The 24,674-nt window shown below is 41.8% G+C and overlaps 3 protein-coding genes across 7 annotated transcripts; 2 read left to right on the top strand and 1 right to left on the bottom strand.

Moving 5' to 3' along the window:
- Positions 1–73: 73 nt before the first annotated feature.
- On the bottom strand, positions 74–2,321 carry LOC137946949 (uncharacterized). 2 transcript variants are annotated; one of them, XM_068793237.1, is made up of 2 exons: positions 1,713–2,321; positions 74–1,379 (listed from the first exon to the last, which is right to left on the bottom strand). In XM_068793237.1, exons 1-2 carry the CDS (start codon positions 2,024–2,026, stop codon positions 236–238), a joined length of 1,458 nt encoding a protein of 485 aa, XP_068649338.1. In that variant the 5' UTR covers positions 2,027–2,321; the 3' UTR covers positions 74–235. The 2 variants fall into 2 exon arrangements, with proteins under 2 accessions (XP_068649338.1, XP_068649337.1); XM_068793236.1 differs by having other exon boundaries at positions 74–2,321.
- A 1,941-nt stretch (positions 2,322–4,262) lies between these two features.
- LOC137946453 (uncharacterized) lies at positions 4,263–17,034 on the top strand. Of its 4 annotated transcripts, XM_068792753.1 has the most exons (9): positions 4,263–4,476; positions 4,744–4,975; positions 5,104–5,168; positions 5,305–5,369; positions 5,651–5,737; positions 5,881–6,011; positions 6,180–6,285; positions 16,330–16,575; positions 16,879–17,034. In XM_068792753.1, the coding sequence occupies exons 1-8, from the start codon at positions 4,271–4,273 to the stop codon at positions 16,527–16,529; spliced, it is 1,092 nt and encodes a 363-aa protein (XP_068648854.1). In that variant the 5' UTR covers positions 4,263–4,270; the 3' UTR covers positions 16,530–16,575; positions 16,879–17,034. The 4 variants fall into 4 exon arrangements, with proteins under 4 accessions (XP_068648854.1, XP_068648855.1, XP_068648857.1 ...); XM_068792754.1 differs by lacking the exon at positions 16,330–16,575; XM_068792756.1 differs by lacking the exons at positions 16,330–16,575; positions 16,879–17,034 and adding an exon at positions 12,960–13,005.
- Positions 17,035–19,408: 2,374 nt separating this feature from the next.
- LOC137945807 (RING-H2 finger protein ATL43-like) lies at positions 19,409–22,031 on the top strand. Its single transcript, XM_068791841.1, has one exon. It carries the CDS (start codon positions 19,845–19,847, stop codon positions 20,913–20,915), a length of 1,071 nt encoding a protein of 356 aa, XP_068647942.1. The 5' UTR covers positions 19,409–19,844; the 3' UTR covers positions 20,916–22,031.
- The last annotated feature ends 2,643 nt before the right edge of the window (positions 22,032–24,674 follow it).

Below are 24,674 nucleotides of genomic sequence, written 5' to 3'. Positions count from 1 at the left end.
CTCTTGCAAATTGAATAACCTGATGCATCATGTACTTTTAGAAGAATAGTTTCTCATGAGTGAATGACAGAAATTTTCTTGGACACGCATATATCCAACACAATTTGACTAAAAATGTGGCTTATACAAAATAAATAACACCATCTGCAGAAGAAATAATCTGTGGTAAGTAGAAAGTACAATACATGAAACTGAAATCTAGAACATGTGAAAATTGTGTTCTGTTCCAACTTGTCTACACAGAAAGAGTTTGCAATTTCCGAAGACGTTTGATAGATGCGGAAACACTTTTGCGAGTTTTCATCCCCTTCTTCACAGAACAAACCTTCTTCTTCACTTTTCTCTTCACTGCCAGGGTCTCATTAATGGGACCTGGCGGTATCCCCTTCTTAAGTGCACTGCCTCTGGGAGTGGCCGATGGAGGTAATCTCAAACTCTGTGGAGGTAAAGGATTATGGGGCTTCCACACAAGGTTATTTTTCATTGAAAATTTAACCTTCTTGGAACTCTTATCCCCACTCTTTTCCAACCCCTTCTCAGGTTCAACCTCATCATCAGATTGCTGAACAGAAGCCTGCTTTTCATCCATCCCAACCACATTTTTGGCTTTTTTTCGCTTCTTTGATGTGGCACCATTGACTGGGCCAGAAGGCATAGGACACAAAATCACATCCATCCCAGCGTCTGCTGCAGCCTTTTCAAACTGCTTTTGTAGATTTGAAATAACACATTCATCCAAAGTAATAGGATGCCCACTATCAGTCAAAGAATCATATGATTCATCACCATTATTAACTTTCTCACTTTCATTTTTCAGCACTGGTTCTTTACCAGTGGCAGAACCAGACAACCCATTCTTTTTAGACTTTGATTTTCCACTGGTTCCATTAGATGCTCTTTCTACCTTCTTCCTCTTCTTTGATGGCCCTTCAGCCAAGTCAATACAACTCTCCAAGGTCTGTTCAACTTGCTCAGAAGACTTGATAAACCCATTTCCAAGCTTTTCATCTGAACCAAAATCCTTAACAGCGTCTTTTGGGGCCTTCTTGTTCTTTTTGTTCTTCTTCGAAGCCTTATAGACCAAAGTACTACCATTCTCCAAATATGGTTCAACTTGGTTCGAAGATATATTAGAATCAGCTACAACCTCTCCAGCTAGCTCTGTTACCTCAATTCCTAACTTCTCAAAATCCTTCTCCAGCTTAAGATAGTCCTCATGCAAAGAAAACAGAAATTTTCTATTTCCCTGAACAGTATCAGGAGAAGAAGCGAGATCAAAGAACTTCTTAGCGAACCCCATCTTCAATGCGATACTCCCAAGGTTGGCAATTTCATCTTGAGTATTAGAATTTCCCTTCTTTTTCTGATCCAAAAGTATCCTGCCATTCTCAAGCAAACAATTGAACATATTCGATTTAATCTTATTCAACAAAACTTTATCTGGCAACTTCTCCATAACCGACAGAAAAGGTTTGATCAGTATATCTAGGATTTCCACCGGAACTGGCAAAAAATTTGTGAGCTCTTCCAAGAAAATTTCAGAAATGTGATTATTAACACCCTGCGCTGGATATTTATCTACTACCAAAAGAGTCTTGTCTGCCAATATCTCCGCAAATTTATTTGAAAGTTCAAAATCCCAAGATTTTTTCTTCAATAAAAGAAAGTAATGACTCAAAAACCTTCTAATCAATAGATAGAACTTATCTAACCTTAGGAAATCGATCCCACTCCACTCACGGCGCATTGTGGACAGAAAGACCTCGAAATAACGGATGGCAATGAAATTATCAAGACTAACTACGAAAGAAGCAACTCGATTTATGAGTTCGACCTGTATGTGCTGTTTGTCTGCATGCCAAATGCAGTAGAAAAGCCCCTTCCAGATCCAGCAAAGCTCCTCGTCCCTGACGTCCGGATGTGACGCGAGCCATTTGCCTAGAGAGCGAAGAGCTTTGTCTCTAACGTGCTTGTCGCAGGAGGCGAGGCGCCTAGCTATGGACGAGCCGGGCAGGGCGTCATCCATGGATAAAGATAAAAACCTAAAACAGATCCGAGGGATCAAGCGCCCCAAGGCAGGAATAAATTTCAAACGAAGCCGATACTGATATACGGACAATCAAGTTAGGAAAAGACACGGTAGAGAAACCCTAAATTTCGTGGAGACATGGATGGAGCGAAAGAGAAAAAGACATAGCGTAAACCATCAGTGGTTAGAGTTTTCACAGGGAGGTTGGCCGTGTCTACGAAGGCGGGAACGAATGAGGGAACATTAGCATACGAGTGAACAGTTCATGTGTTTTTGCGAAGAGAAAACCCTAGGCTGGAGGTGCATTGGGTGAGAAAGAGAGCGGGGCGGTTTATGTCGATTGGGTTTTGACTGGGACCGGCTAGTTGAATTTGGTTCAGCGGACCAACTGATTTATAGTTTATATAGACCCAAAAATTAGTCAAAACTAAACTGACCCAACCTGGTCACACAAAACTTATTGGCATCTACGATGTTTGAGCCGAGCTTGATTTAAATATTTTGAACTCGAGTTCGCGTCAAGCCTAGGCTCTAACCTCAAATTTTTATCAAGCTCGAGCCTAATAATTTTAACCGAATTCGAGCCGAGCTCGATCTCGAGCCCAAATTCAAAACATGTATTTTTTTAAAAAGTTTTAAATGAATGTTGAAACAAATATATATTTTAAATTTTTAAAAAGTACATATCAAATAAATTGTATATAAAATTATACATACATTTTACATAAAATTGAGAATGACCTTTACTTAAAATTGGGCATAAGAACCTTGTTCAAGTCGAGCTTGATTTAAATACTTCGAATTTGAGCTCGAGCCGACCCTAGCCTCAAACTTGAAATTGTAATCAAACTCGAGCCTAATAATTTTAACTAAGTTCGAGCTCGAGTTCTAGCCGAGTTTAAGCTTAACCTATATTTAATACTCTATATAAAATATATGTCGAATAAATTATATTTAAAATTGTGCATACATTTAAAAAAAATGATAGGGGAGATTCATGATTAATTGTCAATAATGGATTAAAACACACTAATATTAATCTTTTTTACTCCAAATGTTGTCTAGCTTATTTTGTAATTTTTGAATCTAGCCATAAATTTACTATGGCCTCTATTGTGCCCCTGGTTGAAAATTTATATCCTTAGTGCCTCTATGATACATATTTCCAAAAAAATCGTTAAATAAAATCCTATTACTATTAGTGACTTATTAGAAAATTACAAGAAATATTTTAAAATTTTATTAGGAAAGTTAAACGGACCTCTTATTGCCTCTTATAGGGAAATAAATAAAAATTAATAATCAATATAATATATTATTATACTTAATATCGATATTTTTTTAATCAAATAAATGTCAAACACAAAATTGCAATAAAATTTGTCTCATGCTAAAAGTTTTACAGCATCAACTGTCAAATACTTATTCAAAAATTTTCTATACGTTTTTCTAGCCCATATTGGCAAGAAAATCTTACCTAGAAATTTATATAATTTTTTTAATAAGAATTTTCAATTAAAAAATATTTACAAAAAACATGAGACACTAATAGTCACTAGAAACTTATTTCTACTAAAATATATATTCAAATTTTTCAAGAGCCAGGAGGAAGGAGATTATCTTGCACGTGTGAAAATCATCTTCGCGCAGGGGGGGTTACGCTGAGACGACCACCAGCGAGGATCTGTCGTCGGGGATGACGACTACGACAAAAGTGACGGTGACGGAAGTGGTGGCGATGGAAACAGAGGCGAAGGCAAGGGAAGAAAGAAATCAAACGGACGACTACAGAGGTGGTCGACGAGCAACTGTCAACAACGACAATAGCAAACGGGAGGGGCTCGACGATGACGAGGGGAAAAAGAATTCCCCCCCTCCACTCCCCACCCCCCTAACTCACGCTCCCCTGCTCCTGGTTCCCATTGGACCTGTTAATGAGCCGAACTTGACTCGAAATCCAGATGCCGAATCGAACTGAGCCGGTACTGAGCCGAGCTTAAGCCGGCTCGAAGCTACCCCTACTCGTAGAGTTAGGTTTAAATACTTTTTTCCAAAAAATGATCGGCCGGCCAATAGCTTATTTAACGTTGCAGCGTTGCACGCTGGTGCCCATCACCTTATCCGAGCCCCCCTCCCCGCTTGCATGTGTGTAGCTCGAAATCCCCTGTGTGACGGGAGAGCTCCAGGCCTCCAAGCAACAGTTTGTAATTCTTTTTATAAATAAAACGATCAAATCTTGAAATGCGATCGTCGCTCCTCCTCAATTGTACCTTTTTCTGCCCCTCCCGAAACGGTGGCTTCATCTCCCGCCAACGTCAAATTAGAGAGCCCATTACAGCCACCCATAGAGTCAATGCATCCGTCTCTTTTCTTCAGCGCAGAAACCAAAATAGAGTCTTGAAGCTTAATGTTCACATAGATAGACCAGCTTCTCGATTTTGTTTGCGGTTAGAACCCATCGTCTCCGTCTCCTTGCTGCACTTCGATACTTTTCTTTCCTCCTTTTTTAACATTTTGAATTTATCAGTTGCACAATCTCCTTTTCTTTATTCCAAATTTTAATGGCGTCCGTTAAAATTGTTGTTATTGACTGCTTTCTTGTCATTTTGAATTTTAACCCTATCCTGTTATCGGTGGCCCGCGTTTTGTCCGAAGTAAAAGCAAAAAATTTACATTCGTTTGTGACAAATTCTTCTTCGGTTCGCTTACTGCAGGGGACCGAAATGTTTCAATTTCTTGCGGAGTTTGGCTCCCAAAACCGCCGTTGTTTTCTTATGTTCTCTCACTGTATTAGTTGCTGCCTGCGGTGATCCTGCTGCTTTATCCAGTTATCTTTGCGAAGATGTTTCACTGTATTACTCCCATCTCGAGAACGAGGAAGGCATCGCATTGATGAGAAAGCTCAATTATATTGTTTCGGGCCATCGATCCATACCTTACAAAAAGGTGCCTGCAAGGTTCATAACATATAGTTTCTCATTGTACATTGTTTGCTCCTGTAGTTTCTTATCCTATTAGATGTTTCTATAGTACTCGATTGAAATGGATGTCTAAGTAAATTTGATATAAAGCAGGTATGGGATGCTTTAAAGATTCTCGATGCAGCGGATATTGACAAACCACAAAAATCCTCAAAGATGTAAGCTTGTTGGACGCTGGTCGTATATACACTGTCCTTTTCCCATCTTCCAGTGTTTATTTAGTTTCCTTCTGACTCACCAATACTGCTGTTTCCTTCTATCTTCTTTGTCTTGATTTGCTCATGGTTTGTGCAGAGTTGAAATATATTCTCTGAAAGCAGTCTCTAAGTCGTTGGCAGGAAAATTAGTGGGATGGAATAGTGAGTTTTTTTAATTTCTCTAGTTATAACTTATGAGTAGTAAGTTGTCATCTTGCCATCATTCAATGCATTAAGCAACTGAAAAAGGTCGACGTTACTCCATTTGAGGCCTTTGCCTAACTGGTGGCGTAGGTGTCAGGAATCCATCCATACAAAGTGTGGGTTCCTGCTATTTCCTCCACTACAACTCAACAATTTTTCCATAGCAGTTTCATTTACTTTTTCCTTAGGGTAATTGAGCCTTATATGATCATCTGGGTGTAATTTCATCTTCTTTACAGGAGAACATTTATGGCCACGTTCTTATGGTCTAACTAATGGTCCATCACTAACTGACTTACATAATATTCGGCCAGCAGACACCAATGGTAAGTTACAGGAATCCTGTCATGAGATTAGGATACTACTGGAAATGGTGTTCTTATAGTATTTTTTATTTGAAGATGTTTTTGATGGGCTGCCATTCATACCATGAATTTGCACTTTTGATAGTAGAAACACTTTCTTGCAGTAAATTCATCACGTGGGAACAAGTATTATGGAGAATGTGATAATTATTCGAGAGAATGTATGAAGCCAGCAAACAAGGAAGCTGCTTATGACACAGAGACAGACGATAAAAGATGGGCGCCACCCATGCAGGTACATGTTTCTACTGTCTTGTGGGATCTGATTGGAGCTTCTTGTTACCTGACGTTATTTTTACACAAACTTGTCAGGTTACTTCACATGTTATAAGTTATGGAGATGTATTAGTCTATGAGTGCCTTCTTTATTATGTTTTTAATTAGAATCAATTGCAACCTACAGGTTCGTGGGGATATAGCCAGGTCATTAATGTACATGGCAGTGCGCTATGGATTTCATCAATCACATGAGGGCCCACAACTGCACCTCTCTGATTCACCAAACATTGGTAGGTTAAATGAATACGTAAATACAATGATTATCCACTATTGAATTTCATGCAAGTTTCAACTTTATTGTAATTGCCAAAAGATTAAATTTCAGTACCCAACTTTATGATTCACCGCTAGGAAATGTCAGATAGACCCTTGAGTTATGGTGCCCATTAAGTTGGCGTTGTGAGCTGCATGGAACAACAAAAGATCCTCTTGAAAAACAAGAACATGAGCATTTTGGTCATTTTACCTTATCTTTATTTATATTTCTTGATGTAATTTTGTTCTACATGTCAAACTATGTCTATGGACCAAATTTCATGTAAATGGGGACACTTTAGAATAGGAGATATAGAGAATTAGGATTTTTCACTTAAAGTATGTGCAATTTTGTAAATTGTACTCGACCCTAAGCTATAAATAAATAGAAGTTGGGAGACGTGCAGGTCCCCCATCTTAGTTTCTTTCTCAATTTACTCTTATTCACTTTCTCTCCCTCTCATTCTCTCTTCAACCTTCTTTCTTCTTACTTTTGACATTGTATCAGAGCAGTAGATCACATCTGGGAAGATTTTTGTAAGTTTTTCTCCTTTTTGAGGCAGATGTCTACATAAAAGAATTAATTTTTTTTTCAGTTTTTTGGCTACTGGTTCTTTCTGCCATAACCCTTGGGTTACTGGTTCTCTGTTCTAAGAGCAGATTTTGATGTTCTAAACTGCTGAAAGAGGCTTTTTTATGCTGATCCAAGGGTGTGCGCCAAAGTTCCAGAACTGTGACTATTGACGTCATCTGTGCACTGATGTCAGCCCTAGTGCAGGTTTCAGTGATCTTTATCTTCTGAATTTGATCCCCTTGTTGGATCTTTTAGAGTGTTTGATCTACTCACATCTTATATCTACCCTAATTGTGATTTTACATTGTGGGGCCCCCTTGAGCTAGTTGATTTGGAACTTTCAGAAGGTTTATTTGATCTGTTTAGTATTCTTATATATTTAATATGGTTGATTCTGGTGAGGTTTATACTCCAACGAATGAGTCATATTATCTTGATAGTAAAAATATTATTACTATCATCTCTGATAGGTTGAATGGTGATAATTATATTACTTGGTCCAGATCTATTAGAATGTACTTGAAGGGCTGGAAAAAACTAAAATTTATTAGAGATGATTCTTCTGTTCCTTAGGATGATGATTGGGAGACTGAAGATAGTCAAATGATGACTTGGCTTGTCAACAGTATGGAATCAATAGAGCATTTTTTCCAAGGTTTATGAATTATATACAAATTTTTTTGGCTTAAAAAGGGATAACAGAACAATGACAGATTACTATAATTCTTTTCTAAGTATCTGGCAAGAAATTAATGTTTTTCATCCTTTTAGGGAACTTCGAAAACAGCAATGTCAATTTCTTGTGGCAAAATCTCTAAATAGATTTGGTGCTGAATTTGACAGCATAAAGGCACAAATTTTGGCCTCAAGTGAATACCTAACCTCTCTACTACCTTTAATAGGGTATAGACTATTGAGCCTAGATGTCACGCGGTTAGATTTGGGCTAAGTCCGTCTAGCCCAGCGGAACATCTACCCCGTGCAGCCTAGCTCTTCCGAAGAACTAGTCAGCCTCCTTGAGCCTCGGATTTTCCCACCGATACTTCACACAAGAAGTTTTAAGCCAAAAGGGACAACGAAAAGACCAAGATATAGAAGAGAAAAGCCTACTTTGTATTGAGAATACAAAGGGTGGCCAAACACTCTTGAAGGCCAAGGCTAAAAACTGTCTCTATACACTCGAAGAGCAAAGAATGCTAAGAATCCGAAATTCCTCCTCCTTTTACAATGGGAGAGGCCCCTCCTATTTATAGCCTCCTCCCCTGGGCATTAAAAGGCTCAGAATCCGTCCTGGCCCTTTGAAATTTCTAAAAACGCCCAGAAATTCGCCATATCCTGAAAATTCGGTTTTTGGTGTCAAGGGCGCCCTGGTCAGGCCTGCGCCTGGCGACCTGGTCGCCAGGAAACCCCATTTCGCGCGCGGGCGCCTCAGGAAACCCCATTTCGTGCGCAGGCACCTTGCCAGCCGCGCGCGCGTTGGCGCCTGGCGTCCTGAGGAAACCCCATTTCGCCCCGCCTGGAAGCCTGGTCGTGCGCGGTCAACCCTATTTCGCCCCGCTTGGAGTCTTGGCCGTGCGCCAGCAACCCCATTTTGCCCCGCCAGGATTCCTGGTCGCTCCCAACCCCATTTCGCCCTGCCAGAAGTGTCTGCTGGCGTGCTGCCTTGTGTCTGAGCTGGCTGTTGGGGTTGTTGTGCACCTTGTTGCTTGGCCATCCGTTTGGCAAGCTCAAGTGTCTTCTTTCGTTGCAGCTGGTTCCGGGCCGGCCATATGCGTGCGCCCCTCTGGGCCGTGCCTTTGCACTTGGCCTTGGCCGCCGCTGCTATTGCTGTGCACTGGACTTGCACAGTCTTCGGCCTTGGTGTCTGGCTACACCATGGCTTCTTCCCTCATCTCATACTCCCACCGCCATAAGGCAGATGCCCTCGTCTGCATCCCCTGGCGATAGTGGGCCACCTCCTTCTCGGATTGCTACAACTCGACAGTGTCTTGCCATGTTGCCTAACTTTCCGGTTGACCCCGCCGCTTTGCCAAGTATTGCGTCTTTTGGGGCTTGCCCCTTTTGCGCTCCTCTCGGTCTTTATAAGCTCCGTTTGGCTGTCAGTATGAGGATGAAAACTAGTGGAAAAATTTTCAGTAATTCCCAATAGTTTAATTAACTCGGTCCAAAATTTTCTTGTGAATCTGGGGTTACGATCACTGATGATCGTTGTGGGCACACCCCAGTGCTTCACCACTTGTGCCATGAAAGCTTGAGCAGCCTCCTCTGCTGTACAATCACTTGGCACTGTTACGAATGTTCCGTGCTTCGTAACTTGGTCCACCACTACCATGATAGACTCAAGCCCTTCTTTCTTGCGCAAACCAGAAAGGAAGTCCATTGAAGTAGACTCCCACGGCCGTTTTGGAATGGGCAAAGGCTGTAACAAGCCTCCGGGCTTTCTTTGTTTCATCCTATCTTGTTGATAGATAAAACATGTGTACACAAACTCCTCCATGTCTAGCCAATAGTACTGGCCAAAGAGCAAGGCCAATGTCCATCTTTGGCCTCGATGTCCTCCCCACAAGGAATCATGGTATTCCCTCAAGCAGTCATGCCGTAGGTAATAGTACTTAGGCACATAAAGTCGATTACCTTTGGTCTTGAGCAATCCGTCGTCAAGCCATAGTCTTCTCCTCTCACCCAAAGTTGCAACTTGCACAATGCTGAAGGTGTGGGCATCTTGGTGAAGTCCAGTGCGAATCCGGTCTAGCAACGAAGCACTAACATGTGTAATTGCTGCTACAACTCGTAATCGCCAAGTCGCATTTTCCGTTTCTACGACAAGATGGTCCTGCATGTGCGCAAGCACGCCTTGCACAAACCGCATGTCTCCTGCGTCTATGTGTGCGCCGTGCGCCACATCAGGTTCTGCTGCTACCGTACTGCACGTGGTGCGGTTGAAACAAGTGCCGACGCATGTGCTACGCGTATATCCGTCTCGCGCAGCCGCTACCGCATCGCGCATGATGCGCGTGAAAGGTCTGCCGCTTGCTGCTTCACACCTTGAGGTTACTAAGCGCTGTTCGCATAGCGCCACACGCACCTCTGCCTCTGCTGCACGCACGAATTCCGTTTCTGAGTGTGTTCCAGCAATGCAATCTGGTGTTGTGCACTGTATATGCGTCAATACCCATGTGCCCTTTTCTCCATCAAAAGGCATAGCAGAGTTCGTTTTTCTGCTTAAGGTATCTGCAACAGCATAGGCTTTCCCCAACTTGTACCTCATCTGAAATTCAAACTTGGCCAAGAAAACTTGCCATCGAGCTTGCTTTGGGCTGAGCTTGCTAGCATGGAAGTATCCGTCGTCGAGCCAGAATTTTCTCGTCTCATACTCCCACCGCCATAATGCAGACGTCCTCGTCTGCGCGCCATCACCGTACGCCACCCACTCATGGTTGGCTTGCTGCTTCTGCCAGCAGTTTCTGGAACGCAGCACTGGATATGGCGCCTTTCTGCTGTCTTTCCCAGCAGCACCGGATCTGGCATCTCCATGCTGCCTCTCCCAGCATTTCCAAGAAAGCAGCACCGGATCTGGCGTCTTGCTGCTGTCTCTCCCAGTAGTACAGGAACTGGCACCTCCTTGCTGCCTTTCCCAGCAATTTCTAGAAAACAGCACTGGATCGGGCGCCTTGCTGCTGTCTCTCCCAGTAGTACAAGAACTGGCACCTCCTTGCTGCCTTTCCCAGCAGTTTCTGGAAATCAGCACCGGATCTGGCGCCTTGTTGCTGTCTCTCCCAGCAGCACCGGATCTGGCGCCTCCCTGCTGCCTATCCCAGAAATTTCTGGAAAACAGCACTGGATCCGGCGCCTTGCTGCTGTCTCTCCTAGCAGCACCGGAACTGGCGCCTCCTTGCTGCCTATCCCAGCAATTTCTAGAAATCAGCACCGGATCTGGCGCCTCTCTGCTGTCTCTCCCAGCAGAACCGGTCTTAGCACCTCCTTGTGAACCTTCTCCATTCGCAAGGGCTCTCTCGCATAGAGTGAGTCTTGCCCCCACTTCTTTTTCGATGGTCTTAACATCTCAGTCCACTCTCTGGATTTCAATTCGCATCACTGCCATGGCACTATGTACGTTGTCCAAAAACCTTGTGGGACAAGTTAGGGACAGGGTGTAGGCCATGCACAATGTCACGTACGAACTCCTCCAGTCTTGAAAGCTGATTTTTCAAGCTAACAAGCCTGGACTTGAAATCACCAAAACTTAAATCGTTTTCAGAGAGTGTTTCCATACCTCTTGCTGCTACTTCTCCACTTGTGGACGTCATGGATGGAATGCTGCTCTGATACCAGTTGTCACGCGGTTAGATTTGGGCTAAGTCCGTCTAGCCCAGCGGAACATCTACCCCGTGCGGCCTAGCTCTTCCGAAGAACTAGTCAGCCTCCTTGAGCCTCAGATCTTCCCACCGATGCTTCACACAAGAAGTTTTAAGCCAAAAGGGACAACGAAAAGACCAAGATATAGAAGAGAAAAGCCTACTTTGTATTGAGAATACAAAGGGTGGCCAAACACTCTTGAAGGCCAAGGCTAAAAACTCTCTCTATACACTCGAAGAGCAAAGAATGCTAAGAATCCGAAATTCCTCCTCCTTTTACAATGGGAGAGGTCCCTCCTATTTATAGCATCCTCCCCTGGGCATTAAAAGGCTCAAAATTCGTCCTGGCCCTTTGAAATTTCTAAAAACGCCCAGAAATTCGCCAGATCCTGAAAATTCGGTTTCTGGCAACAAGGGCGCCCTGGTCAGGCGGGCGCCTGGCGACTTGGTCGCCAGGAAACCCCATTTCGCGCGTGGGCGCCTGGCGCCTGGCGCCTCAGGAAACCCCATTTCGCGCGCGGGCACCTGGCGCCTCAGGAAACCCCATTTCGCGTGCCTGCGCTTGGAGTCCTGCCGCGCGCGCGTTGGCGCCTGGCGTCCTGAGGAAACCCCATTTTGCCCCGCTTGGAAGCCTGGTCGTGCGCGGGCAACCCCATTTCGCCCCGCCTGGAGTCCTGGCCGTGCGCCAGCAACCCCATTTCGCCCTGCCAGGATTCCCGGTCGCGCCCAACCCCATTTCGCCCTGCCAGAAGTGTCTGCTGGCGTGCTGCCTTTTGTCTGAGCTAGCTGTTGGGGTTGTTGTGCACCTTGTTGCTTGGCCATCCGTTTGGCAAGCTCAAGTGTGTCTTCTTCCGTTGCAGCTGGTTCCGGGCCGGCCATATGCGTGCGCCCCTCTGGGTCGTGCCTTTGCACTTGGCCTTGGCCGCCGGTGCTATTGCTGTGCACTGGACTTGCACAGTCTTCGGCCTTGGTGTTTGGCTACACCATGGGTTCTTCCCCCATCTCACTAGAGCTAAAAAAGATTCTAAAGTGGGTGAAGCTACTACCCCTTAATACATCAGCTACAACATCTGATTCTATTGATACGTCCAAGGGACGCACAGGGACTGGTAGAGGCAAAGGTAGAGATAATTCCGGTAGAGGACAAGGCCGAGGAGATGGTAAATCTGAGCGCAAGTGTGTTCACTGTGGACGTACCAATCACTATTCAGATAGATGTTGGGTAAATTTTGGGAAGCATGTGTGGGCAAATGCTATTAAAAATGAAGGTACAACACCAAAGTCTGAAACTACAATCCTACCTGGTACTCCAAGTGAATTACAGAAATTGATTCAACAACAACAATAGATTTCATAGCAATAGCAACAAATCTCCCAACATATGGCATAGCTGGCTACTCCCTCTGCATCCTTGGCACATAAGACTCCTCCTGCAGGTATCTCTGCACTCTCAGTGTTTCATTCCCCATCTTGGGTTCTTGATTCCGGTGCCACAACACACATGTCAGGTATGTCCTCACTATTTTTTGGCTTAAATGAGTCTATTCTCGTTAAGCATGTTAATCTTGCTGATGATGGGAAATGTTACCTTTGCACATTTTCTTTCCCCTGAATCTAGACTATTAGTTCCAAAATTCCTTTAAATCTGTTGTCTGTCAATCCGGTGGCTAAGTCTATGAATTTTTCTTTAACATTCTACCCTACTCATTGTGTCTTTTAGGATCCCGTGATGAGGAAGATGATTAATTCCGTTCGTGAGAGAGGGGGATTATACTATCTGGGCAGCCACAACCCAAACAGTACTTTACATGCACTACACGGCTGATTCACCTGTTTCATCTCATAAGACAAGTAAACTTTTTGAGCTTGTCTACTCAGATGTTTGGGGTCCTTGTCCTGTGACTAGTCAGTTTGGTCATAGGTATTTTATTTCCTTTATAGATGATTTCAGTTGATGTACTTGGATTTATCTCATGTGAGACAAATCTAAAGCTTTTGATGTATTTCAACTATTTTATAATGAAATAAAGAACAATTTTCAACTTCTATCCATATCTTGCATACAAATAACGGTCTTGAGTTTATGAATCGTAAAATGTGTTATTTGTGTCAATCACAAGGAATTATTCATCAGACTTCTTTTGTGTTCACTCCACAACAAAATTGAGTTACTAAACGCAAAAAATTGTCATTTACTTGAGGTAGCTCGCACTATGTTGATTTACACGAATGTACCTAAGACTTATTGGGGTGATGTTGTTCTTACTACATGCTTTCTGATAAATAGAATGTCGTCTTTTGTTCTTGATGGCAAGATTCCTATTCAGATTGTTTTACCTACTGAACCTTTGTTTCCAATGTCACCTTGGGTCTTTGGGTGTGTATGCTTTGCACATGTATTTGATCAGTCAAAAGATAAGTTATCTCTACGGTCTATCAAGTGTGTATTTTTTGGGTATTCTCGAACACAAAAAGGGTATAAACGTTATTGTCTATCTATGAGAAAAACATTTGTATCTGCTGATGTTACCTTTTTCAAGAATGTTTCGTTTTTTGAATCTTGTAAATCTGAGTCGGTTCCACCTGAACCCTCTATACCTAGTCCGGTTATTCCTCTTCCAATTGATGAATGTGCTCTAGCCTCACGAGATGCTCCTACTGAAAAACCATAGTAGGTAGACCAGCACCAACAACAACCATTTCATTCTGATCCAGATCTCCTCATCACATCTGACCATATTTCTTCATCATCTCCTGATCCTGAGGTAAGTGATGTACACCTTCCTATTGCTCTTCGGAAATGTGTTTGTAAAAGTACCCACCATCCTTTATCTCATTTTGTCTCCTTTAATTCCTTGTCTAATAACTATCGTAAGTTTGCTTTGTCCATCTCCACTTGCACTATTCCTTCTTCAGTGCAAGAGGCTTTATTGCAACCTCATTGGAAGAATGTCATGGATGTAGAGATCGAAGCACTAACTGATAGAGGGATGGGAGTTATGTGACTTACCTCTAGGTGATGCTATAGTCGGGTGTCAATGGGTCTATACTATTAAATATAACTCGAATAGATCAGTTAAACGGTATAAAGCTCGTCTTGTTGCCAAAGGGTATACACAGATATTTGGGGTGGATGTTTTTTGAGACTTTCTTCAGTTGCTCGTTTGTCCTCTGTTTTTATACTTAATTCAAGTGTAGTCCATCAAAGTTAGTCTCTTTTTCAACTAGTTATTAAAAATATCTTCTTATATGGTGACCTTGAGGAAGAAGTCTATATGGAGTAACCTCCAGGGTATGTTGCTCAAGGGGAGACACATAAGGTATGTCAACTCAAGAAAGTTTTTTATGGCTTAAAACAGAGTTCGCAAACTTGGTTTGAAAATTTTAATCAAGTGGTTATATCCATGGGATTTTGTAGAATACATTGTAATCACTTATTATTTATTCTGAAACGACCATCTGGAATTATTATCTTACTGGTATATGTAGATGATCTCATCCTATTTGGGAGTGACAAATCAGATATTGAAACAGTTAAATCCCATTTGATGAATCACTTTCAGACTATGGATCTAGGTCAACTAAAATATTTTTTTAGGTATTGAGTAGCGAGAAACAAGGAAGGAACAATGCTGACTCAAAAGAAATATGTTACTGATATGCTTCAAGAATATGGTCTTCTAGGGGCTAAACCTGCGGATATACCTATGGAGGTAGGACTCAAAACTCATCAATGCTACAGTTACTAGACCAAATATTTCATTTGTAGTGAGTGTAGTGAGCCAATTCATGGAGCATCCACATAAGATTCACCTAGAGGCTACACAAAGAATCTTGAGATATCTAAAGGGAACACCAAGAAAAGGTCTACTTTTCAAACCTAATAATCACTTGAGGATTGAGGTTTTCTCTGATGACTATGCAATCTCCAAGTTTGATAGAAAATCAATGACCGGATATTGTGCCTTTTCTTGAGGAAATTTAGTTAGTTACAAAAGTAAAAAAGCAGAATGACGTTGCTCAGCCCAATGCAAAAGCTGAATATAGAGCAATGACCCACATTGTCAGTGAGCTAATGTGGATAAAATATGTTGTCCAGGAATTTGGCCTCAATCAGAAGGATCCTATGACTATGTATTATGATAAGCAGGCGGCAATCTTCATTGCAAACAATCTAGTCTTTCATGAAAGAACAAAACATATAGAGGTAGATTGTCACTTTATCTGAGATGCAATAATGAGGAAAGAGGTAATTACTCCATATGTTCTGTTTGGTGATCAATTTTGGCGATATCCTAACTAAAGCATTGGGAAAATGTGAATTCCTGAACTTCTGTGACAAACTAGGATTGTTCGACATATACTCTCCAACTTGAGGGGGAGTGTGAAAAAACAAGAACATGAGCATTTTGGTTATTTTATCATGGCGTTATTTATATTTCTTGATGTAATCTTGTTCTACACGTCAAACTATGTCTATGGACTAAATTTCATGTAAAGGGAACAAGTAGAATAGGAGATATAGAGAATTAGGGTTTTTCACTTGAAGTAGGGGCAATATTGTAAATTATACTCAACCCCAAGCTATAAATAGAAGCTGGGGGACGTACAGGTCCCCCATCTCAGTTTTTTTCTCAAATTTACTCTTCTCCACTTTCTCTCCCTCTCATTTTCTCTCTTCAACTTTCTTTCTTCGTACTTTTTTCAGATCCACTATGAATTTCTCCTATCAAGCTCCTCAATAAATTGGGGCATCTTCTGGGTATAATAGGGAAGCTTTTTTCTTAGTTTCTTATTTTTTAGGCTTCTTCCTTTGCATTTAATCCTATATACCTAAATTTTATTTTATGAATTTTGAATCAAAACTGTGTGGTGTTTTGGCATCATATATGAATCTGAGGCTGCCCTTTGGATTTAGCATTCAAATTGACCACAACTTCTTTAATGTGATTTAAAGGAAATTGATGTTCTCTGCAACCATGACACAGGTAAGAGTACATATAGCCCATAGGATATTACAAGTTAATGCAAATGTCATATCCAAGCATCTGGAACATTATTTCCTAATATGACAAACTTATGTCCTGTAGAAAAAAGAGAAATGGGACTTCTGTCTGTGTTACTGAGATGGAATGAACTGGATCCTCCATCAAGAGCAGAAAAAATGAGAAATGACAGAATATGCAGACTGTATCAGCACAACAGGAACCCCTTTGTGGATCATCCTGAATACGCCAATCTCATATGGAAGAATATGGGTCAACAAGTCCAAATGCGCATCCACCCTTGATACAGTGGCTACATAAGTTCATTAACAACAAAGAAAATAGTATCAGGTTTGTTCTTATTGAAAACCAATTATGTTGAAATCCATGTAAGCCACTTAATGTGGAAGCTATAAATCTAACATGTGAATTATGAACTTGTCCTGACCATCCTAACACGTATTTTTAACAAACTGAATTATCTACTTTCATTTCTCATTCTGTTATACCTGATAGTAGAAGTTTTGTGTGGCATGACCACCCAACTTTTGAGTCTTAACTATCAAGGCTAGTAGACAAGTAAACTAAGCATGAGTAAGTGCGTGCAAGTTTCATACTCCTCTTGCTGATGTACACTTCCTGCTTTTGCTGCAGTCACTGAAATCTTATTGAAACCTCAAACTTGCCCTGAATAGAGGAGAAAAGGCAAATATAAAGAAGGTGACATTTAGTCTTTACTAGGTTTTAAGGTTTATTGAATTCCTAAGCTTCAGAAATGTTCTAGTTATGGCGCTTCGCCAGCTTTTGGTACCAATGCCTACATTCAGTTTCTTTCAATTCGCTCATCTGAGCATGGTTCCTCGCGATGGAACATGGAGCAAACTAGCATGTAGGCATAACACCTAGTAAACTTGCAAACTAGTATGTAGGCATAACACCTAGTAAACTTGCAAACTAGTATGTAGGCATAACTCACTTGATGTTCTATGCGTCCTCCTCTTTCAATTAGCTCATCTGAGCATTTTCCCTCAGGGTGCACTAACGGGCACTAAGGTCTCATGGGCATACATAATGCATACATAACACTCAACACATTTGAACTTATAATATGAACTTCTATCTACACAAAAAATCTCAACTTCTTTCCAACCTCAATTTTCTTTAGTACAGTGGTAAAAGACAAGACCAGCTAAATTGAAATCCCTCGAGATCAAACTTTAGCAGTTCATTCCGGCCATTAGAGTAAGGTCAAATCCGGAAAATATCAAAAACAAAACCAGGGTTAGACAGAGCGTAGATTTTTGCAACAGCTGAAATGGACACAAGGCTTCACATGATGCTCCAAATAAGAAACATGGTATTGCCAAAGAAGACCATAAGAAACTTAAATTGACTGATGTTTGATATAAGCCTCAAACCCTCCACCATTAAAACCCATCCAACTTCCTTATAAAAAGTATTTGCCGAGGAAGTTGAACTTCAATTTCATTTTTTATGTAATGCTGTATGTATTCTTCATTCAATTCTTTCCCGCTATCATCGATTTCTTAGAAATAAATCAATGAATTGACTTCTATTTGAATTTGGGCAATATAAATTATTTGACCAATGCAAAAACTCGACTTGAATTGATTAAACCAAGTTTTGCTAAGAGTTACAAGACCGGTTATTGCCAAAAAAAAAAAAAAATAGATCTTATACAAAATCTAGAGTTTCATCTTAAAACTCAGATGTAAATTTATGGGATCCACTCTGATTCCAACCGCTGCAGTGTCTGTGCAAATAGGATTGGTAAGCAACTGTGCAGTTGATCTCTCCGACTCGTCATTTTCGCGGATAAAACAAGCACCACATTAACCCACCTGCAAAAACAGTGAAAACCCCTGATTAATTTGTACTTGTCACTACTCTTGACATTTACGAGAAGATTGTCCACTGTAGAAGCTTTCCCAGAGCGGCACAGCTTCTTCTAATCTTATTATCAATTTTTTTTCTGTACTCTTAGTTCTCAGGATAGCAGAAATGCGTCATCTCCAGATGGAACTGAGTAACTGTTCCTTCTTTTTGGATAAAGCATCATCAATATTTGCTGTCCGATTCCAATACCCAAACTTCAACGAACACTTGCCCTTTCACCTCTTCCTCTACCAGTTGTGCCATTCATTACTAGAAATGTAAAATGAGCAGTGAAAGAGAAAGAGAGGGACAGAAACCAACCCTTGAAGGAGCTATCTGCCAAATCAGTAAGTCATTTTTAAGGACCACGAACCGACGAGCAGAGATGGCAAAAGGGAAAGGTGAAAATCTGACCCTGTTTCACTTACCCGTCCTTACGAACTCATTCTGTGAAAAGTCATGATGGGGTTGATTTCCTACATGAATATCAAGTACTGTGGGTCTGCGTCGTCAACAACGTCCAGATTGCCTTAGCCTTCTTATTTTCTTCCGTTCAACGACAAGCCAACAGGACTTTTATCGACATTCTAATAAACCCCCTCTCTGGTTTCAACTGAAAGTGGTTCGCCATGTTATTACTTGTCGGCAGATACAGAGAGATAAGTACAAAGGATTAAACGGAAAATTCTCTCTTTTCAAAACAGAGCTGATGACCGGTATTGAAATAGGCAAGTTTTCCTTTTCAGATTCTAATGAGCCAATCTGAGCCAAGAAGAATCAAACTTCTGATTGTAGAAAAAGAATTAGTCGCATTTAATTCTAGTTAAGCTACAATGACAATGAAACCGCATATTTAGGATAAGAAGAATGACGACTTCTGTGGTTCCACCAAATGGAGCCGGCGATGCTAACCTCTGTCACCGTTTTCTGGGCAATCACTTGGATCAACTAACGCTTACAATAATTGATTGATAAGCATGCATAGAGCTTCAATGGAGAGTCAATACGGTAACTACTGCTCAGGTATCCCGTGAGTTGGACCACTTCACTTTAAATAACGTTTCATGGCGATGAAAGATCGGGCTATCGGACAGGCGGCAGCACTAAAGTAACCAATTAATCCAAAAGATATTCCCACAACGATGGTTGAGCGGATTCGCTGAAAAAAAAAAAAAGCCAACTAAAAGAGGGCAGGGCACTCATGTAATTTCGTTTATTGCGGTTTGGTGGTGCGACTAGTTCAATAGCGATGCTTTTCTTGTGTTTGCCGAGTTCACGGATTGTTGGGTGAGCGTCTTTTTAGGTGATGGTGAGTAGTGACTGACTCGGGAGCGGAGGAGAGGTCCGTGGCGTCGCGGCTCGAACGGTAGCCGAACTGAAAGGAGAAGGAAGGGGAGGAGAGACGGGGAGGCTGGCTGCAAAGGGAGATCGAGAGAAGCTTCTTTACTGTATGATCAGTACCAATGATGAAAAGATGACGAAGCCGTGAAGAAAATCGGTTAAAAACGATCGTTCCTCCTCTTCCCTGTCATTAGAAATATATATATTATATATATATAACGCATCTGCATCAGTTAGATGCCTTTGTCTTCTACCTTCTGTGTCGTAGTTACAGACGGGCCAAACGTAGCAGAGTCTTTTTTTCTCAAACCCTTCTTCTTTCTGAAAGCTCCCCACTATTTTCTACTCCTCTGGTTCGGAAATCTCGCTTTCCGATACCAGAGATGGCCTTTTCTCCACGTTGCTTCATCTGGGTTTCCCTTTTCTTCTCTGCGGCCCTCTTTCTGCCTTTAATGGCGGAAGACCCTTTGAAGCCCTCTCTCAACGCCTCGCGCAACGTGGACTCCCCGTTGCTGCCTTTTGATTCGTTTCCTCCCAGAAGCCCCTTCAGTCCGAGACCCAATATATCTCCTTTTCGGCCCAGTATAGCTGTAATCGTTGGGGTCTTGACCACCATGTTCTCCATCACTTTTCTTCTCCTTCTCTATGCTAAACACTGCAAGCGTGGTGGGACCAATGGAGAGGGCTCCAATCCCAGCTCCACGTTCCAGACCAATGCCGCCCGTCGGAACTCGGGGATTGATCGAGTGGTAATCGAGTCGCTACCGATTTTTCGGTTCGGTTCGCTCCAGGGTGAGAAAGACGGGCTGGAATGCGCCGTCTGTTTATGCCGGTTCGAATTCACCGAACTGCTTCGGCTTCTGCCCAAGTGCAAACACGCCTTCCACATAGACTGCGTCGATACGTGGCTGGACGCCCGCTCCACCTGCCCGCTCTGCAGGTGCAGGGTCGACCCTGAGGACGTCCTCCTGGTAGAAGAGCCACCCTCCATGGATGTACCACCGAAGCCAGAAGACAAGGCCGGGCACGAAATAGAGACCGATTTAGAAGTCGGTTACCACCGAGTCTCGGGTCGGCACTCCTCGGCAGGGGAGAGATCGAGCGGGTTTCTGCAACTCGTCCTCAATAGTCGAAGGTCTGTCGACATAGGCAGATTGAATAAGCCAACAGCGCGGGGCGTAGAGACTGTGAGCGTCAGCTGCTTCGACCGCACGCTCCGAAGAGACACCCTTCTTGCAACCGACCGAGACCGGTTCGAACATCGGATCGTCATCTCAGACTCGGCGGCCGCCGTCAACAATCACCCACGTTGGAGCGATTTCAAGGCGTCGGAACTGTTCTACCTCCCTACGCGAAGATCGTCAGCGAGAGCGGTCGGCGCTCGCTCGCACACCGCCGGGCCTCGTGCTCGGCTACCGACCCGAACAACGCTGAAGACACTGACAGCAAGGTGATCAAATCAAGGTGCGTATCAGAAATCACCGGCCTCAGCCGGTTCCGCCGGGCGGAGGAGGAAAAGACCGTGAACAGCCGGTGGTTGGGCTTCGCCGCCACACGCACGGGGCACGAGAACGACGCCGCGGAAACCTAAACAGCGAGAACCAAGACAAAAAGCCGGAGAAAAAATGGAAAACTCTACGAAAATCCATTTTTACTGATGTGCGTTCAATGTCTGACAAATTACGGCGGTAGTCGGAAACTCGAGAGTACCACAGGAAGAAGGTTCATTCATATTTAAAACGGACGGTCCAGATCCGATCTTGGGAATGTGAAAAACTCCGACACGGGACAAGAAATTTTCATTAGAAAAGTGAAAATAGTTCCAGAGTTCCAGAGCCCACAGGCCAGAGTCCAGACAGAAGAGACAAACAATTCCCCTTCTCTCTCCAATCGCGAGAAGAATGAATGATTTCGGGCGGAAACGGAATTGCAACCAACGTCGTTTCCAACGTAACCGTTCCGCTTTTCATTAGTGACAGGGTGGGATGGCCGGCATGTGTGGGGTTTTCTTTCATGCTTCCGGAACCTGTCGTGCGGGGCGTGTCGGCGTTTTTCTGGGAGAGATGAGCGTCGGTTGTCTTCTTTCTCCTGCTCCACAAATCAGATACAAGAGAAGAAGACAGAAGTGTTTGACATTAATGGCGACGTGACTGGTTTCTGTGTTACGTTGTCGGTGAAGTTATTGTTTTGTTTCAACGGGAAGATAGAAGTGGTGAGGGAAGAGTGCCGTCTTTGTATCGTCGATAGCTAGCTCTATTCGGAGTTGACCTCCGATGGGCTAATAACGGTCGCAAGACTTTAACGTTTCTGATTTGGGACGATGAAAGGAAGGAATCCTCATGTGACATGTGAATAGTGGGGAATTTCTACGAACAGCCTGCCTGAATTCTTCTTGTCTCGTCTCAGATCATCTGTATTGTGGGGAAAGAAGTCATATACAAAATGCAAACTTCCATCGAATGAAGTATAGGTGATTTGGCTTTTGGACTTTCTTTTAAACATTGTTTTGCCTTTGGACCTTGAAATTGAGCCAAAGAATGATGTTACAATTCTCATCTGTACAATTTTAACTCTGAAAATTAAAATGCATGAAGAAAGAAGATGATTGAGTGATCTTGGACCCTTCCAATGCATTAATCCAACCAATTCCAGTAACTTCTCCCCTCCTCCAGCTGTCTTTCCTCCATTTCTTCACTTCCAACCTGGTTTTTACCATCGGCCTTCAAGGTTTCCGATCATTTCTATGCCATAACAACGTCACCTGGTTGCTGGCAAAAGTATAGTTTATTTCTGCTCCCTTTGATGCTTAATTATACACATAATAGTTATGAGATAAAAGGCAGCAAAGAAGGGATTTTTTTTTTCAAGAGGGGACCACATGTCCAAAGAGGCATATTGTTGTTTAATGAATAATTAGGTCATTAATATTTTTTAATGATTATGTTATATTAGACTATTATGATTATGATATGTTGAATTTAGGACCCCTTGAATAATACCTCAAGCTAGGGGAAAGAGAAAGAAAAGGAGAAAAACAAGAAAGACTCTCGGGTTGAGAGAGAAAAAAAATAAAAGAGTTTTGGAGAGAGAGTTTCACACGAGAAAAGAGAAACTAAGAGGCTTGCTTGATTAATTTTCGAGTTACAATCAACTCTATTTATAGTTGAGGATGTTATAAAGTCCATATACAAGTAATCTTAGGACTCTTAATTATATTCTAACTAAAACTCTTTAAGATAAGTCTATCATGATAAGATTACATAATCAATATAAGAGACTAATTTCACTAACTTCTAACTCTTCTTTAAGCATAGGTCCATAACATCGCACCCCACCTTCGCGAACCAACGACCACGGCGGCGCAACGACACTGGCCCAACCTCAATAATACCTAGACATGACGTACGAGTAATTTTAATCCAACCTTTGCGTATCCCGAAACTCGAACTCGCGACGTGGGAGCCCGCTTTGATACCAAATGTTAAGCACTTAGCCAATACTACCCAAAAGACCGGCCTGTTAGGAGCGGAAGGCATAGATACTTAACCCCAAGACCATGACATCATGGTCTTATCTTTGTGGGTCTCACATGATCTTCTAGCTCATGTTGATAGAGATACCAACTCGTGGTATCTTTGTGGGTCCTACTTGATCTTTAAATCATCTATTTAACTCCAGCTCATATTCCTTATTTCCTAGCTCGAACCAACTTCTGTGAGGGCCCTTGTTGACATATGTCAACCTCATGGTCGGTTCCACCAACTCGTGTAGTCATAGTGGGTCCCACATTGTAACAGTCCCCCTCAAGCTAGGGATGAGATAACATTGTAGATGTCTAGCTTGTTGTAAACGGTGGACAAAGTTTTATGAGTGACTGGTTTAGTGAGAATGTCTGCAACTTGGTTTTGTAAAGATACATGCTTAAGAGATAAGATGCATGTAGTGGTTTTTTCTCGTATGAAGTGGCAATCTATTTCTATATGTTTTATTCTTTCATGGAAGATTGCATTTGATGTGATGTGTATTGCGGTTCATAGGAGGTTCTTTGTAAAATCCCAGTTCAGTAAGGAGATATTCGATCCATAGGAGTTCACTGATTATGTGTGTCACAGCTCTATACTCTACTTCTGCACTAGATCATGTAACTACATTCTGTTTCTTGCTCCTCCATGTAACCAAGTTTCCTCCAACTATCGTACAATATCCTGAAGTAGATTTTCTATCATCCTGGGATCCGGTCCAGTCTGTATTTGAAAAACCTTAGATGTTGAAGTGTCCATGATTTTAATATAGAACCCCTCTTCCTAGTGCTCCTTTGAAATATCGTAATATCCATTCTAGTGCTTGCCAATGACTGAGTTATGCATTGTGCATATATTGACTTACTACATTGACTGCATATGAAATATCTGGCCTCGTTTTGCAGAGGTAAATGAGTCTTCCCACCAATCTTTGATATTTGCCAACATCTACCTCTTCTCCGGTACCTGCACATAATTTTGTGTTTGAGTCCATGGGAGTTTCTGCTAGTCTCCATCCCAACAATTTGGTCTCCTTTAGTAGGTCAAGGACATACTTCCTTTAAGATGATATGATTTCATGTTTGGATTGTAGTACTTCAATGCCTAAAAAATATTTGAGCAGTCTCAAATCATTTGTCTTAAATTCCGAACATATCCGTTATTTTGTGAAAGTGAATTAAATTACACTGTCACTTGACCCCGATGCGTTAGTGCACACACCAGGTGCCATTTCAAGTAGATAAACAAGTTCATCCACTTAAACTCACCCATGAGTAAAGTGGGTGAATCAGGATTCCCACCGAAATCCGAGTTCATCCACTTGAACTAGTGTCTTAGCTCGCTACAATAGATCTCACTCTAGTTCATTATTAATTTAGTTCATTACCAAACATTTTTTTTAATTATTTTATTTTTTATAATTAAATAAACTAATGGTTTTAAAATTTATGGAAATATATTATTAATTTATACTACTTAAAAATCTATCTTTTGTTATTAACAAAATATCATATTTATTATTTTTATTAATCAATTTAATTAGTGATTTAAGAGTGGTAATTAAAATATTTTTAAAGTCAGCATTTGATCAAGTATTTTAGTTTAATTATTCTATTTATTAAACTTAAAAACTATTAATTTTTAATTTTTTGGAAATATATTATTAATTTATACTACATAAAAATCTATCTT

This window comes from Aristolochia californica, unplaced genomic scaffold (assembly GCF_029961685.1).
Source record: "Aristolochia californica isolate CCGP_79_NKW_82.1479 unplaced genomic scaffold, dmAriCali1.0.hap1 SCAF_12, whole genome shotgun sequence".
Lineage (NCBI taxonomy): Eukaryota > Viridiplantae > Streptophyta > Magnoliopsida > Piperales > Aristolochiaceae > Aristolochia > Aristolochia californica.
The sequence above is the reverse complement of the archived record's forward strand: the minus strand, read 5'-3'. Positions and strand labels throughout refer to the sequence as shown.